The sequence below is a fragment of the Pristis pectinata genome, chromosome 35, assembly GCF_009764475.1.
Source record: "Pristis pectinata isolate sPriPec2 chromosome 35, sPriPec2.1.pri, whole genome shotgun sequence".
In the NCBI taxonomy this organism is placed as follows: Eukaryota; Metazoa; Chordata; class Chondrichthyes; order Rhinopristiformes; family Pristidae; genus Pristis; species Pristis pectinata.
The window spans coordinates 4241044-4257231 of NC_067439.1; the positions used below are offsets into that span (position 1 = coordinate 4241044).

Here is a 16188-nt window from a genome sequence, read left to right on the forward strand (position 1 = left end):
TTACCGCTCTCTGCAGGTTCCAATGGTCCAGAGCAGAGCAGTTGCCATTCCAGCCGAGATGGTGAGTTAGATGCAGGCAGCAGAGTCTCAGACGACCTCTGGTTATGGATGGTAGAACAATGGAGACCCATCTCACGGTCTTCTTCTGAGCTGTCTGATCCTATGGCAGGTTCTAACACTCATCTGTATTGAGCTGGTTGGTCTTAGTAATGCAAGGAGAGACAATAAGAGAGAATAATCTCAACATTGCTGAGAGAGATTGGAATTGGTTTATAATTGGAATTGGTTTATTATTGTCACATGTACTGAGGTACAGTGAAAAACTTGTCTTGCATATCATTCATACAGATCAATTCATTACACAGTGCATTGAGGTAGTATGGGGAAAACAATAACAGAATGCAGAATAAAGTATCACAGAATAAAGAAAGTGCAGTGCAGGCAGACAATAAGGTGCGAGGTCACGATGAGGTAGATTGTGAGGTCAGGAGTCCATCTTATCGTACTAGGAAACTGTTCAATAGTCTTACAACAATGGGATAGAAGCTGTCCTTGAGCCTGGTGGTATGTGCTTTCAGGCTTTTGTATCTTCTGCCCGATGGGAGGGGGGGAGAAGAGAGAATGTCCGGGGTGGGTGGGGTCTTTTATTATGCTGGCTGTTTTCCTGAGGCAGTGAGAATTGTAGACAGAGATAAATAGAATTACATAATTGCACGATAGTATAGTTAACATAGAAACAAGCCATTCGGCCCCTCTGCTCCACAACGGTCTTTCCCCACACTTCTCTAACCCACCCATCAGCAAATCAGTGCATCATAGAGTTGTACAGCATACAAACAGGCCCTTCAGCCTAGTGCGTCTATGCTGTACTATTTCCTGCTCTTCTTAAAAGGTCACAGGACCTTTTATGCCCATCTGGTGGACCAGCCATGCCACTGAAGGACAGTACCTTTGACAGTGCACCACTTCCTCAAGCACTGCTCCGCTTAGATATTTGTGGTGGCCCAGTGATACAACTGGTAGAGCCACTGCCTCACAGCTCCAGAGAGCCAGGCTCAATCCCAACTTTGGGTACTGTGTGTGTGTGTGTGGTGTTTGCATGTTCTCCATGTGACCACGGAGATTTCCTCCGTGCTCTTGTTTCCTCCCACGTCCCAAAGCAGTGTGGGTTGGTAGGTTAATTGGTCATTGTGAATTGTAGCTGGAACAACACACAATACACTGGAGGAACTCAGAAGGTCAGACAGCATCTATGGAGGGAAATGGACAGTGGACGTATCAGGTCAAGGCCCAAATCTGGTGGGAGTTAATGAGAACTCTCACAACTAGTGGGAGTTGGTGGCAGAGTAAAAAATTGAACAAATGTAGGGTTATTGTTGACAGTGAGCATGAACTCAATGGGCTGAAGGGCCTGTTTCCATGCTGTATGGCTCTGTGATTCCATGGCTTGTGCTGTTTTCTCTGGAAGGGGACTTACACCCATGACCATCTAACTAGAAAGCAAGAGTGCAATCCATTTAGTCACAGGTGCTAAGTCACCCTCCTCACTTGGAGCATGTACTACAGTGAGTAAACGCAGTTCCTCACACAGACTCCAAGCTCTTCCCCAACCTGATACCTCTGTCACCGAGGACCAGGGCAGCTGATAATGGCTTAATTTTACCAGAACATCACTTTGCATATGAGTACTCAAATCAAAGCTGTAAGGAAAAAGAAGTTGTAATGCCTAATGAGCTTGGCATGCCAGAAATTACAGAGCTGGTAGTAGCTCCAATGGTGGGAAATGGGAGGGGTAAAATCTGAAAGCAATATAGTGAGTGGAAGGGTCTTTTCAGCATTTCCTAAGTGATTTTGAAAGTGAGAATGTGAATTTTGAATTTCCCCGTGTTACATTTCAGCCAAGCCTGTCAAATCTGGCTGGACCCATTTCTGCACTTCTGCTCCCACTATCAACTGACCCATCCACTCAACAGCATTCTAGCCTCCATATACCACATGAACAATAATGAAAAAAGAAACCCTTACAATGTTTTAATGCTCTCATTCCATGTGAGTCTTGCTTGTGATTGTACTCTGAAGGATAACCATTCACTCACTGAGCAGCCCCAGAGTGATTACAACTCAAAGCAACCATACACTAAGTTGCTGACCAATAAAAAAAGATTTGTCTTTATGATTTCATTCCAATGATTGTGATGTTTCAGGGTTTTGTTGCCATGGCTTCTCTACAAGAATCTTCTGGTACCAGACACTTGCCTGCTACTTAGATAAGCCGCTGCATGTATTTTCACTTTTTTCTTTGAGATTTGGCAAGTGATATTAAGGGACTTTTGCCTCCCACTCTGGTTCTGACTGGTCCATTCCAGTCTGAACGATTGAGTAGATAGGTTTCAGATTAGTGTGTGGACCTGACAATTTTTTCCAGTTGTGTGTGTACCGGTGTGTAAGTATGCCTAGGCAAGCCTTTGTGTGCCTGGTCACATCTTTGTGTAAATGTGTATGAACGTGTGTTCATACTTGAGCATTTTGTGTGCCTGTTTGTCAATGTACATTTATTATGACTGTGTGTTTCACTATGTTTGTGACTTCGCATGCACACAATTCTATCTGCATGTGCAACTGAGTGCATGTGCCTGTGTCTGCTGATATGTTTGTGTCAATATGTGCATTTCTTTGTGTGTAGATGTGTGCATTGGTGAGCAAAATGAAATAGTTGGGTTTTCAGTGGATTTCTCTTTTAAGGACAGGTTTCACAGGTTGAAATCTTGATATCATATCGCGAATGACTCACCTCCCAACAACAAGGCACAAGTGATGAGTATGATGAAAAGTGTCCACTTGCCTGGATGAGTGCAGCTCCAGCAGCTCTCAGGAGGTTTGATACCATCCAAGACAAAGCAGCTACTTAATTAAAACCCCATCCAGCACCCTGAGCATTTATTCCTTCCATCATCAGCACACCATAGCTGCAGTACCATCCACAAACTGCGCTGCCTTTGCTCACTTGGACTGCTCCAATAGCACCTCCCAATCCATGCACAGGGGGAGCAGGTACAATACCCTTTGCAGGCTCCCCTTCAAATTGATGTTCCTGTCCCTTCCATTGTCACTTGTCTAAATACTGCTTAGCTTGTCCCAGTGGAATTGTGAGAGCTCCTTCACCAGGAGAACTCCAGTTGTTCAAGAAGGCTGGTCACCAACACCGTCTGGGGCCAATTAGTGGAGGGCAATAAACTCCCGTCTTGCCAGTGATGATCACATTCGCAAATACACCAGGCTCAAGGACAGCTTCTACCCCACTGTGATAAGACTATTGAACAACGAGATGGACTCTGACCTCACGATCTACCTTGTTGTGACCTTGCACCTTATTGCACTGCACTTTCTCTGTAGCTGTGACACTTTACTCTGTACTGTTATTGTTTTTACCTGTACTACCTCAATGCACTCTGTACTAACTCAATGTAACTGCACTGTGTAATGAATTGACCTGTACTATCGGTGTGCAAGACAAGTTTTTCACTGGACCTCGGTACAAGTGACAATAATAAACCAAAACATAAAAATTAAAAGGTTTGGAGGTGGTGTGGTATGGGGAAAGAAATAGTGCCATTAATTTTCGTAAATTTAGGGTTTGCAATTTTCTTTGTTCACCGCAGCAGGTATGATCTCCATTACGGTGATAGTTTTCGTTATTCTTCTCTTCCTTATCCGGTATATCGTCGATAGATTGAAAAACGCCTCCCAACCAACCTCCACGCAACGACTGGAACTGTATTCGAGGTAGGAACCTTTATTAACAACCACAGTTCGCCGGCCGGAAGTATTGTAGGGTGGGTAAGCATCGAAGGGGGAAGATTTATTCCACGGGACCCGAGCTCAATTACGTTTGGAAAAAGACCCCGTTATGTCGGTATTTAGATCCGCGGGTATAAGCGCGTTGGAAGGAACAGCGAGCGGTCACTTCGCCGACTCCTCGGCTGCGTCAAACGTAACTTCACCCGACATTATTAGTCAGAAAAGAAAATGGCGCCGCCGACGTCCCTGAGATGATTGACAGACCCGATAGCCTATCACAGCTGCACTCCTGTCTGCGTTGCAGCCAATCGTGTTTGGAGGAACGGGGATTTGACTACCCCTCTAAAGCTCTCTTAAAGCATTAAGGCGTAATTAATGTCGGCAACATTTTAATTTGTTATAAACAAATTTTAGCCTCTTTTTAAGATGATTGATAAAACCTGCTTTTTAATCCAGATTTTGGTCAACAGCTTTTCTGTTCTAATTGTGCCCTTTCTTGTATAATTTTGTACAATTTATGTTTTTCTTGTGAATGTTGTGTCTCTGATGCTATGTTCCTGTGATGATGCTGCAAGTCAGTTTTTCATTGCACTTGTGCACACGTGTTTGTGCATCTGACAATAAATTTGACGTTGAACAGCCCTCATATAAATATTGGCAGGCATGGTAGTGTAGCGGTTAGCATAACACTTTACAGCACCAGCGACCCGGGTTCAATTCCGGCCACTGTCTGTAAGGAGTTTGTATGTTCTCCCCGTGTCTCTGCGTGGGTTTCCTCCCACATTCCAAAGACCTACAGGTTAGGATGTACATGTGACTAATAAAGATATCTTATCTATTGCTTGGCAATTCTTTTGTACAAGATTAGGCACTTTAAATGCAAGACATTATAATTATTAGAATCCTTTGCCTTAATTATAAAGACATGAGAAATGTGTGTAGTACTGGTCACCACATTACAGGAAGGATGTGGAGGCTTTTAAGAAGGTGCAGATGAGGTTCACCAGGATGTTGTCTGGATTAGAGGATATAAACTATAAGGAGAGGTTGGACAAACTTGGATTGTTTTCTCTGGAGTGTTGGAGACTGAGGGGAGACCTGATAGAAGTTTATAAAGTTATGAGAGAGAGAGTAGATAGAGTCTTTTTCCCAGTGTGAAAATGCCAAGTACTAGAGGGCATAGTTTTAAGGTGAGAGGGAAAATTTAAGGAAGATTTACGTGGCAAGCTTTTTTACAGACAGGGGTAGGTTCCTGGAATGTGCTGCCAGGGGAAATGTAGAAGCAGACATGAAAGCAAGTTTAAGGGGCATTTAGACAGACACATGACCAGGCAGGGAATGGAGGGATATAGACTATGTGTAGGCAGATGTGCAGTTTAAATTAGCATCATGGTTGGCACAGATATTGTGGGCTGAAGGGCCTGTTCCTGTGTTGTACTGTTCTATGAGTCCTGGCCATTCTTACTCAGTCTTTTCCCACAGGACAGATGTCTCAACCTAGGAAATGATCCGGTGAATCTACTCAGAATCTGGCCTCAAGGCAAGTATATATCGTTTTAGTAAATTTACTATAAGACCTTTGAAGTCCAATCTGCCTGCAATGAAGACCAATCTACCATTTACCCATGGAAACGAAATAACTGCAAATGCCTGAGATCTAAAATAAAAAAATAAAATGCTGGAAATACTCAACAGGTTAGGCTGCATCTATGGGAAGAGGAACAGAGTTAACGTTTCAGATCAATGATGCTTTGTTAGAACTGGGAATGAGGGAAAAGAGCTAATAAGCAAATGGCTGGCGGAACTCAGAGGGTCAGGCAGTATCCATGGAGGGAAATGGACAGTCAATGTTTCGGGACTTCCAGATGAAAGGTCTCAATCCAAAACATTGACTCTTTGTTTTCCTCTACAGATGCTGCCTGACCTGCTGAGTCCCTCCAGCAGTTTATATTTTGTTCCTGATTCCAGCATCTGCAGTCCCATGTGTCTCCAGGAGAGGAAAGAGCTTTGTTAATCTGTGATGAGGGCTGGGGTGTCTGGTAATGAGCTGCCTTTCTCTCCTTCAGCAACACAAAACGCGCTGGAGGAACAGCGGGTCAGGCAGCATCCATGGAGGGAGATGGACAGCTGACGTTCTGCGTTGAGACCCAATATCTTTTCTCTCCTTTCCAGTTCTAACAAAAGATCTTTAACCTGAAACACTAGCTCTGTTCTTCGTCCCACAGATGTGGCCTGACTTTCAGTATTTCCTGCATCTTCTCGTTTTATTTTACATTTACTCATTGTAGGAGCGAATGAGAAAGGCAACACTGAGTTGGTGTCCGAACAACGAGCGATTTATTGAAACTGGTGTGTACCAGGTGACCAGACAAAGCTGACCTCCCCGGAAACTCTTTTGGGACAGCCTTGTACACCTCCCTGCCTACGTAATTGCACAGAAAACACAATTAACTAAGTTTTTGTTGTTACATTTCTCCATTTACATCATTGCACAGACTTAATTAACAGTAAAACTAGAATAAAGCACTTATTTAGCTGTAAGTCTAAATTAGTTAACAGCAAACCCAAGTTTCAGCCACAACAATAGTGGCATGCTATAACATAATCATCGAGCTTCCATACCCTTGGTGCAGCTACAGCTGTATCCCATCTCTCTATTGTTGAACCTTATCAGTGGTTCCCTGTCACTACATCAGCACAAGCTACATCCTACTTTACTAGTTATTAACCCTCTCTATTCCTACCACTACAACACTCCTGAACTCGCTCACTGTACCTGTGTGTTTACTTCCTGGACCCCTGGGGCACCACAGCTTTTAAAAAAAGAACTTCTCCACACCAACACTTAGTGGTTTGTCACCATTTACAGTTTAATAGGAAGATTAACTCTGGCTAGGGCTCAGGACTGTGATCAACCTGGGTATTGCAGGATGTTGACTGAAATTAAGTATGAATAAGAAACTGGATCATTTGGAGAAGCTGTGGCCTTTTGCTTCAGGTAAGAAAATGTTAACATAACATTGCTGCCTGGATTACAGGGCAGGTACTATAAGGAGAGCTTGGACAAACGGGTTGTTTTCTCTGGAACAGCAGAGGCTGAGGGGAGACCTGATAGAAGTTTATAAGATTATGAAAGGTATAGATCAAGTTAAACAGCTGGTATCCTTTTTCCAGGGTTGAAATATCTAATACTAGAGAGCGTGCATTTAAGGTGAGAGGGGGTAAGTTCAAAGCAGATGTGTGGGACAATTTTTTTTTACAGAGTGGTGGGTGCCTGGAATGTGCTATCAGGGGTGGTGGTGGAGACAGATATAATAGAGGCATTTAAGAGGCTCTTAGATAGGCACATGAATATGCAGAGAATGAAGGGATACAGACATTGTGCAGGCAGAAGGGGTTAGTTTAATTAGGCATCATTAGCTTAATTAGTTCAGCACAACACTGTGGGCCGAAGGGCCTGTTCCTGTGCTGTAGTGTTCTATGTTCTAAAGAAATAAAAGCAAGAATTGTCCATTCGGCTTGTCATGTCTGTTCCACCATTCAATAAGATTATGGATGATCTTTTACTTCAGCTCCACTTTCCTGCACCAACCCCATATCCACTGATTCCCTTAATATGCAAAAAATCTATCAATCCCCGTCTTGAATTTATACTCTGTCACTGAGCCTCCACAGCTCTCCTGCTTGCCCTGAGAAGCTACTTTTATGAACTACTGCAAAGCATCTGGTGAAAGTGTTTCCCACTGCTGTTGGGTTAGGGAGTTCCACAATTTAAACCCAATGGTGATGGAACATAGAACAGTACAGAAGTGGACAGGCCTATGATGTTGTGCTGATCTTGATGCCAATTTATGCTAAATGTCCTCCTCCTGTGTATCATCCACATTCCTCCATTTCCTTCATATTCATGTGTCTATCTAAAGGCCTCTTAAACACCAAACTGCCTGCTTCCACTACTACCCCTGGTAACCCTTTCCAGGCACCTACCACTGTGTGTGTGTGTGTGTGTGTGTGTGTGTGTGTGTGTGTGTGTGTGTGTGTGTGTGTGTGTGTGTGTGTGTGTGTGTGTGTGTGTGTGTGTGTGTGTGTGTGTGTGTGTGTGTGTGTGTGTAAAAAACCCCCCCACCCACCACCATCACCTTAAAAGCATGTCCTCTAGTGTTTGACACTTCTACCCTGGGGAACAGATTCTGGCTGTCTACCTTATCGATGCCTCTCATAACTTTAAAAACCTCTATCGGGTGAAAGTGTTAGTGAAAATTAGGGAGTTCCATGATTTAGACCCAATGGTAATGGAGGATCAGCCTTTCCAAGGGAGAATGCTGCGTGACTCAGAGGGAAACTGGCTGTGGTGCTCATGTGCACCTGCTTCCCTTCTCATGCGGTGAGAAGTGTCATCAAAGCAGCCAAGTAAAACATCTCACCCATTTACTACCCTCTGGCTGAAGAAACTTCTCATCTTAGTCCTGACTGGCCAGCCCTTTATTGTGATACTGTGATCCGATGGGTCGAAAGAACCCACAAAGGGACCATCATTCCTGCATTTATCCTGTCAAGCCCTGTAAGAATTTTAAATGTTACAAGAGTAGAGGCCTTTTCTGCTTCATCTCTCTTCATGGGACAATTCTCCTATCCCAGGAATCAATGCGGAGAACCTTCATTTCACTGCTTCTAGTCAGAGATTCTCTCAATGTTTAAGAAGTACGTAGGCAAGCATTTGAATTGCTAAGGCATAGAAAGCTATCGACCAAGTGCTGGTTAATGGGATTAGGAAAGATGAGCACTTAATGGTCAACATAGACATGGTGGGCAGAAGGGCCTGTTTCTGTGCTGTCAGACTCTGACTATTATTGCCATGCTCAGGGCACAGAGCTACAGATTTCAATGTCTTTCTCATCATGACCATTGTGCAATGATAGATAAGATTTAAGGTGAGAGGGAAAAGATTTAAGGGGGACCTGAGTATTACTCTATGACAAGTATATTCTTGTTCACAAAGACCACACCTGCACACAATATTCCAGGCACGTTCTCACTAGGGCACGATATAATTGTACTCAGAATTATAACAATGAAGAGATAATTTGCTATACCGGACCAGCACTGTTGTTCAGCAGGTAGTGCTGTGGCTTCACACCTCCAACAACCTAGGTTCAATCCTGTTTATGTGGAGTTTCCATGTTTTCCCCATAACCACTCGTGTTTTCTCCCAGATCCCAATTATGTGCGGGCTGGTAGGTTAATCGGCTGCTGAATCATAGAATTATACAGCATGGAAATAGGCCCTTCAGCCCAACTGGTCCATGCCAACTAAGATGCCCCATCAAGCTAGTCCCATTAGCCAGTGTTTGGTCCATAACCTTCTAAAGCTTTCCAATCCATGTAAAACTGCTCCAAGTAGGTGGTGGCATCTGGGAGAAGTTGTTGGGAACGCTGGGAGAACACATTACAAGGAAAGTTAGGGAGTGGAAGAGCTCTGTAAGTCAGCACAGATTGATGTCAGAATGCCCTTTCATGTCATAAGGAAAAATGCAAATATGATTGATTTCAATTCGGTAAATAACACTGAACCAGACCTAAGCAGAAAGTGCTGGAAATACTCAGCGGTTCAGGCAGCATCTGTGTTAACGTTTCAAATCAGAGACCCTTCGTCAAACTATTCATTAACTTTTGTTTCTCTCCCCACAGATGCTGCCTGACCTGCTATTTCCAACACATTGTGCTCTTATTTCCCATCTATGTACATTTTCCTCTCTCCAGCCCTCATACGTTATTCCAACAACAACCAACATTGGCTCGGGGAACAGCACCTCTTGGTACCTTTAGCCTGAGGAACCTAATGTTGGGTTGAACGTTGCCCAGGCAACACGGCTCAGCTCGACGACACCGGCGCGTAGGACGGAACCTTTCTTCGCGTCCCTCGTTGCTGGACCGGACGTTATTTCCGGGTTGGGCGGGGCAGACGGACCGGAGCGTCGGCAGGAGGGCGGCTGACAGTAAATCAGCTCGATGTCGCGGTCGGCAGGTGAAGCGCTGGGCGGCGGAGGCTCCCGCTCCCGTCACACCGGCTTATCATTACTTGTAAACCCGCTGCATCATCAAACCGCCGGCCGGACCGAAAATGGGCGGGAGCCGAGTCTTGGGAAGGGGGGGGCGTGGGCCTTATGGTGACGTGATATGATTGATAAGAGGGCCGACGAATGGGAAGCCAGGAGTAGCCAGCGTCTGTGTTAGCTCAGCCAATCAGAACAAAGATGGGGCGGGATCTGTTTTTAAAGAGCCTGTTTGACTAATTAAAGGGACACGCCGCAACAAACCCGGTCTGTCCGCCCATCTCCAGCAAGCCGGCCCCTCCTCGCAGTTCCTCCCTTCAGCTTTCCATTCCCACCACCCCGGGTCCCGGACAGTGTCTGCAGGTGAAGCAGTGACTCACTTGCACTTCCTCCAGCCTAGAGAACTGCCCCTGGTGCTCAGTGATGTGGTCACCTGCATACAGGTTGGACCAACAACTCTGCACAACGCCTCTACTCAGTCTGCAAGGATCACCCTGAGCTTCCAGTCTCTCTTCACTTTCCATCCCACCGTCCAGCTTCTGCTGCAGAAACAATGCGCTGGAGGAACTCAGCGAGGGAGGAGAGAAATTGTTGACATTTTGGGTTAAGACCTGAAATGTCGACATTTCCTTACCCACCTCCCCCCTCCCCCCCTTCCTCCCCCCTCCCCTCTCCCCTCCCCCCTCCTCTCCCCTCCCCCCTCCTCCCCCCCTCCTCTCCCCCCTCCCCCCCTCCTCCCCCCCTCCCCTCCCCCCTCCCCCCCTCCTCCCCCCTCCCCTCCCCCCTCCCCTCCCCCTCCCCCCTCCCCCCCCCTCCCCCCTCCCCCCCCCTCCCCCCCTCCCCCCTCCCCTCTCCCCCCTCCCTCTCCCCCCTCCCTCTCCCCTCTCCCCTCTCCCCTCTCCCCTCTCCCCTCTCCCCTCTCCCCTCTCCCCTCCCCCCTCCCCCCTCCCCCCTCCCCTCCCCCACCCCTCCCACAGATGCTGCTCGACCCGCTGAGTTCGTATAACATTGTTTGTTGCTCCAGATTCCAGCATCTGCAGCCTCTTGTGCCTCTGTCCGACATGTCTTCGGTCTCATATGTTCCTCCGAAGGTGCTCAAGAAACGACACCTCAAGTACATTATAGCCCTCAGAACTTAATGTTGAATTAATGATTTCAGAGAATGCCTACACTCCACCCCACCCATTTCCACAGATAGGTCTATATCTCTCCTCTCCATCCTTACCTTTCTATGCAACTGAAAACATACTTGTCTTCTCACTTTTCCAGTTCTGATGAGGAGTCCTTGACCCAAAATGTTAGTTCCATTTCTTTTCCCACTAATACCGCCTGACCCGTCAAGTGCTTCCAGCATTTTCTGATTTTGTTTTTGTATTCTAAATATCTGCAGTTTTTTGCTCTAACAAGTTTGTATTTACATAGCAACATCTGCCTTTAACACAAAGAAACTTGCATTAATAGGGCTAAACTCATTTTTGTGGTGAAACTTCATGGGTACAAATTCCAGGAAAATCTCCCTATTATGTGATTAAATTATCTTTAAACTAATTTCTTTTCCTTCATCAGCTTCAGACCTGAAGACTGGTACGGACTCTGACAGTGAGGTACCAAAATAATTTTTATTAATTAATAGAAAAATGTATTTGTTTTCAGCTGGTTTGTACCACTGGTATTCAAAATTATTTGTGTCTGCAGTAACATCCATATGATGGGGTATGATACCAGGATGGTAAGTATTATTACTGTACTCGCATTGTGAATCTGGAACCTTACTTGTGTGAGGTACGCTTCATATCTTAGGAAGAAATCCTGGGGTGTAGTTGGTGAGTTAGAAAAAGGGAAACATATTTCTGTCTCTGCACAGAATTATTAGTAAAACTCAACACCCAGTCAAGTGGTTTGGGGAAGCCTACATCAGAAACTTGAGGGCATAACCTAGGCAGGTCTCCCAGTGCAGTACTGAGGGATTGCAGCACCTTCACAGGAGTCATTCACTTTGGATGATGTGTTTTATTTTGGCTACTTTGATAACGCCTCTCATCCCACCAGAAGGGCAGCAGTGTATGTGTGCCCTATTCCCTCCCAGTCATACAGCATTCTGCCTTGGAAAGATGTTTCTCCATTAGCGTTGGGTCTAAATTCTGGAACTCCCGAACCCAAAAGCAGTGGGAAGCACTTTCACCAGAGGGATTGCAACAGTTTGGAAAAGTGACTCACCACCACCTTCTTGGGAGCAAGGAGGGAGGTGTCATAAATCTTGGCCATGCCAGTGTCCTTTTGTTATGTAAATGAGGAAATGTCAGAGGACACGGGGCACGACAGGACCACAGATAAGATAGAGGATCAGCCATGATCTTAGTGAACAATAGGGGAAGGTGCACAGCTCTTAAGTCAGAAAAAAAACTAAATATTAGTGAATGAAGATATGTCGAGGAATTCTTCTAATGTTCTTACCACACAGAATGAAAAGGAAATTAATTACTAAACCCCTCCCTTCCTCCCCTCAAAAATTGATTTATCGCTTTGCTGACTGCATTGGCCAGCATGAATTGAGTGGGAAATGTGTGGGGCACAAATTAGCACTGATGGGTGTGGGATGTTGTTCCCTTTCACACCTGGGTATTGGTATTGGTTTATTATTGTCACTTTTACCGAGGTACAGTGAAAAACGTCTTGCGAACCGATTGTACAGGTCACTTCATTACACAGTGCAGTTACATTGAGTTAGTACAGGGTGCATTGATGTAGTACAGGTAAAAACAACAACAGTACAGAGTAAAGTGTCACAGCTACAGAGAAAGTGCAGTGCAATAAGGTGCAAGGTCAGGTCCCAGCCGTCTGCAAACTGCCCCTCTCCAGCAGAGCGGGCTCGCTCCCCGAATCCTTCGCAGGCTGTTCATCACTATTTTCCCTACTCTCTGACAGTTGCGGGCCCCTGACTCAGACCCACAGACACTGATCCCTCTGCGTGTTCCTCTTCACGTCATTCTCTCTCCCTTACAGACCAACATATGGAACGTTGTGACTTGGTGCATGAGAGAGAGAGGGAGGGAGACATAGTGGGGGAAGGAGAGGTGGGGATAGAGAGTGTGTGTGTGTGTGTGTGTGTGAGAGGGGCGAGGGGGCCTACCTTGATAGCCCAGACCAAAAGTAGAGACCTAATATTGCAGATTCTGCAATATTACAATGCAGTCAGGGTCTTAGTGGATTGATACAGATGAGACATTGTATTAGCAGCCAAAACTAGTTCTCATTATTTTGTTTCAGAGCCCGGACTCCCAAGGAGAAGCAAGTGAGGCACTGGACGTTTCAGAAAGTATGTACGTTTCTGTCACTGATATTTAATGAGAAGTTTATTCATATTTGTAATATTATTTCCCCTCCCTTCTTTTATTCTCTCTGTCTGAAATCACTGGTTTACTCTTTGAACTCCCACAACTGATTATTGGTATTGGTTTATTATTGTCACTTGTACCGAGGTAGTGAAAAACTTGTCTTGCATACCGATCGTACGGGTCAATTCATTACACAGTGCAGTTACATTGGGTTAGTACAGGGTGCATTGAGATAGTACAGGTAGCAATAACAGTACAGAGTAAAGTGTCACAGCTACAGAGAAAGTGGAGTGCAATAAGGTGCAAGGTCACAACAAGGTAGGTCGTGAGGTAAGAGTCCATCTCATCGTATAAGGGAACCGTTCAATAGTCTTATCACAGTAGGATAGAAGCTGTCCTTAGGTCTGATGGTACGTGCCCTCAGGCTCCTGTATCTTCTACCTGATGGAAGAGGAGAGAAGAGAGAATGACTTGAAGTTACCCACACATTATTTACCAACTGAACAGCTCTGCCTTTGCCCTTAGCTTGTGATTGTTCAGTGTGACGTCTCACTTGGATGAATATAAAATAATTCAAAAATTTACAATCTGTAAATACATCATGACTTTAAGCACATCATAACTTCAATTAAGTCTCACCTCAGCCTCCTCTGTTCCAAAGAACGTACCCTTAGTTTAACTGGTCTTTCTACATGCAGAAATGTTCTGGTCTTAGCAGCAATTTCATAACTCTCTTCTGCAACTCTACAGTGCAATTGCTTCCTTCCTGTAATGTGATGACCAGAACTGTACCTAGTACTCAAGTTGTGGCCTACCAAGTGTTGTATATAGTTCTTGTATAACCTCCCTGCTCTTATGTATTTTGCATCAATGTGAGCAATGCTATAGGAGGCTTCCCACTATTTTTAATTCTTCTGGGGTTGAAATGCTGACTTCAAACAGAAATGTACACACATACAAATTGGTACCAGGAGTAGCTCACTTTGCTATTTAATAAGATCATGCCCGATCTGATCGTAATCTCAATCCTACATTCCCATTTACCTGTGGTAACCTTTCACCCTCTTGTTTATCAAATATTTAGCTATCTCTGCCTTAAAAATGCTTCCATTGCCCTAAGAAGAACAGTTTCAAAGACTCAGGACCCTCTGAAAATGAAAAAAAAACTTCTTCTGTGTCTTATGTGGGTATTGGTATTGGTTTATTGTTGTCATATGTACCAAGATACCGTGAAAAGCTTTGTTTGTGTGCCATACAGTTAAATCATGCCATACATGAGTACTTATTTTTGCACTATTTATTTATCTTGTAATCTATAGAAATTTTGTCTTTGCTCTTTACAGCTACTGAAAAACAACAAATTTCACATCCTATATCAGTGAAAATAAATCTGATTCTGAGATAGTAAAAAGAAAGAATGCAGAATATAGTGTAGCAGCTACAGGGAAAGTGCAGTGCAAGTAAACAAATAAAGTGAAAGGGCCATGGGTCCCTTATTATCATTGACCCACTGACCTAGATTCTTCCATAGGAGAAACATTCTCTCCACCTCCAAGCCCACTCTTATGTGTTTCAATCGTCCCCCCGCCCCCCACTTCCAACATCTCTACACCTTTTCTTAAGTAATAAGATCAATATTGTACAGAGCAGTCCCGATGAAGTCTCACCAATGCTCTATCAATGCATAACCTCCCTATCAATGTACTGATTTCCCCAGCAATATACAATAACATTATGTTAACTTACATAATTACTTGCCGAAACTGCAGATCATCTCATTGCAAATCATGCACTTGGACACCCAGATCCACCTGCCTCTCAGAGCTCTGCGATCTCGCACCATTTAGAAAATATCCTGCCAAAATGGCCAATTCCACATTTCCCACATTGTGATTCCATTTGCCAGATTTTGCTCACTCACTTCACTTATCATTGTCCCTTAGTATCCCCTGTCATCAGCCAGTTTAGCAACCATGCTTTCGATGCTTCATGTATATAAATTGTAAAAAGTCGAATCAGATTTATTATCACTGACTTGTATGACATGAAATTTGTTGTTTTCCAGCAGCAGTAGAGTGCAAAGACGTAAAATTACTATAAATTACAAAAATAAATAATGGTGCAAAACTAAAAGGAATAACGAGGTAGTGTTCATGGGTTCATGGACCATTCAGAAATCTGATGGTGGAGGGGAAGAAGTTGTAGAATCATTGAGTGTGGATGTTCAGGCTCCTGTGCCTCCTCCTCGGTGGTAGTAACAAGAAGAGGGCATGTCCCAGATGGTGAGGGACCTCAGTGATGGATGCCGCCTTCTTGAGGCACTACCTTTTGAAAGTGTCCTCAATGGTGAGGAGGGGTATGCCCGTGATGGAGCTGGTTGAGTCTGCAACCCTCTGCAGCCTCTTATGATCCTGCACATTGGAGCCTCCATACCAGGCTGTGATGCAACCAGCATCACAGTTGAGGACCCAGCACTGATCCCTATTGCACTCCACTCATTACATCTTGCTAACCTGTTTAACAAAAACACATTTATACCTACTCTCTGTTTCCTGTTAACCAGCACTCTTCTATTCACATCAACATATTACCACCTGCACATGTTTTATTATCTGCAATAATGTTTGATGACCAATAACCTTATCAAATGCCTTCTGAAAATCTAAGTACTTTCCCTTTTTCCACAGCACATGTTGCTGCTTCAAAAAGCTCCAATAAATTGGTGAAATCTGATTTCTCTTTCACAAAACCATGTTGACTCTGCCTGATTACCTTGAAATTTTTCTGAATATTACGTCTTTAATAATAGTTTCTAACATTCTCCCAAAGTGGATGTTAAACTAACTGGCCTGTCATTTCCTATTTTCTGTTTCCCTCCCTTTTTGAATAAGGTAGTGACATTTGTTATTTTCTAATTAATGGAACCTTCACTAAATCTAGAGAATCTTGGAAAATTAAACCCAACACATCGACCACCTCACTTGCTACTTCTTCCCCAGGGT

General features: G+C 44.4%; 1 protein-coding gene across 3 annotated transcripts in view; it reads left to right on the forward strand.

The window, feature by feature from the left end:
- The first annotated feature begins 3684 nt into the window (after positions 1–3684).
- Positions 3685–16188, forward strand: part of sirt2 (sirtuin 2 (silent mating type information regulation 2, homolog) 2 (S. cerevisiae)) — a 38557-nt gene continuing 26053 nt past the window's right edge. The window contains exons 1-4 of one of the 3 annotated variants that reach the window (XM_052044372.1): positions 3685–3783; positions 5281–5338; positions 11418–11455; positions 13119–13167. In XM_052044372.1, coding sequence (XP_051900332.1) covers position 13167 — 1 coding nt within the window. In that variant the 5' untranslated portion in view covers positions 3685–3783; positions 5281–5338; positions 11418–11455; positions 13119–13166. Of the gene's footprint in view, positions 3784–3892; positions 3992–5280; positions 5339–9555; positions 9824–11417; positions 11456–13118; positions 13168–16188 lie in introns of those variants that run through there. The other 2 variants (XM_052044369.1, XM_052044371.1) reach the window with 2 other exon arrangements.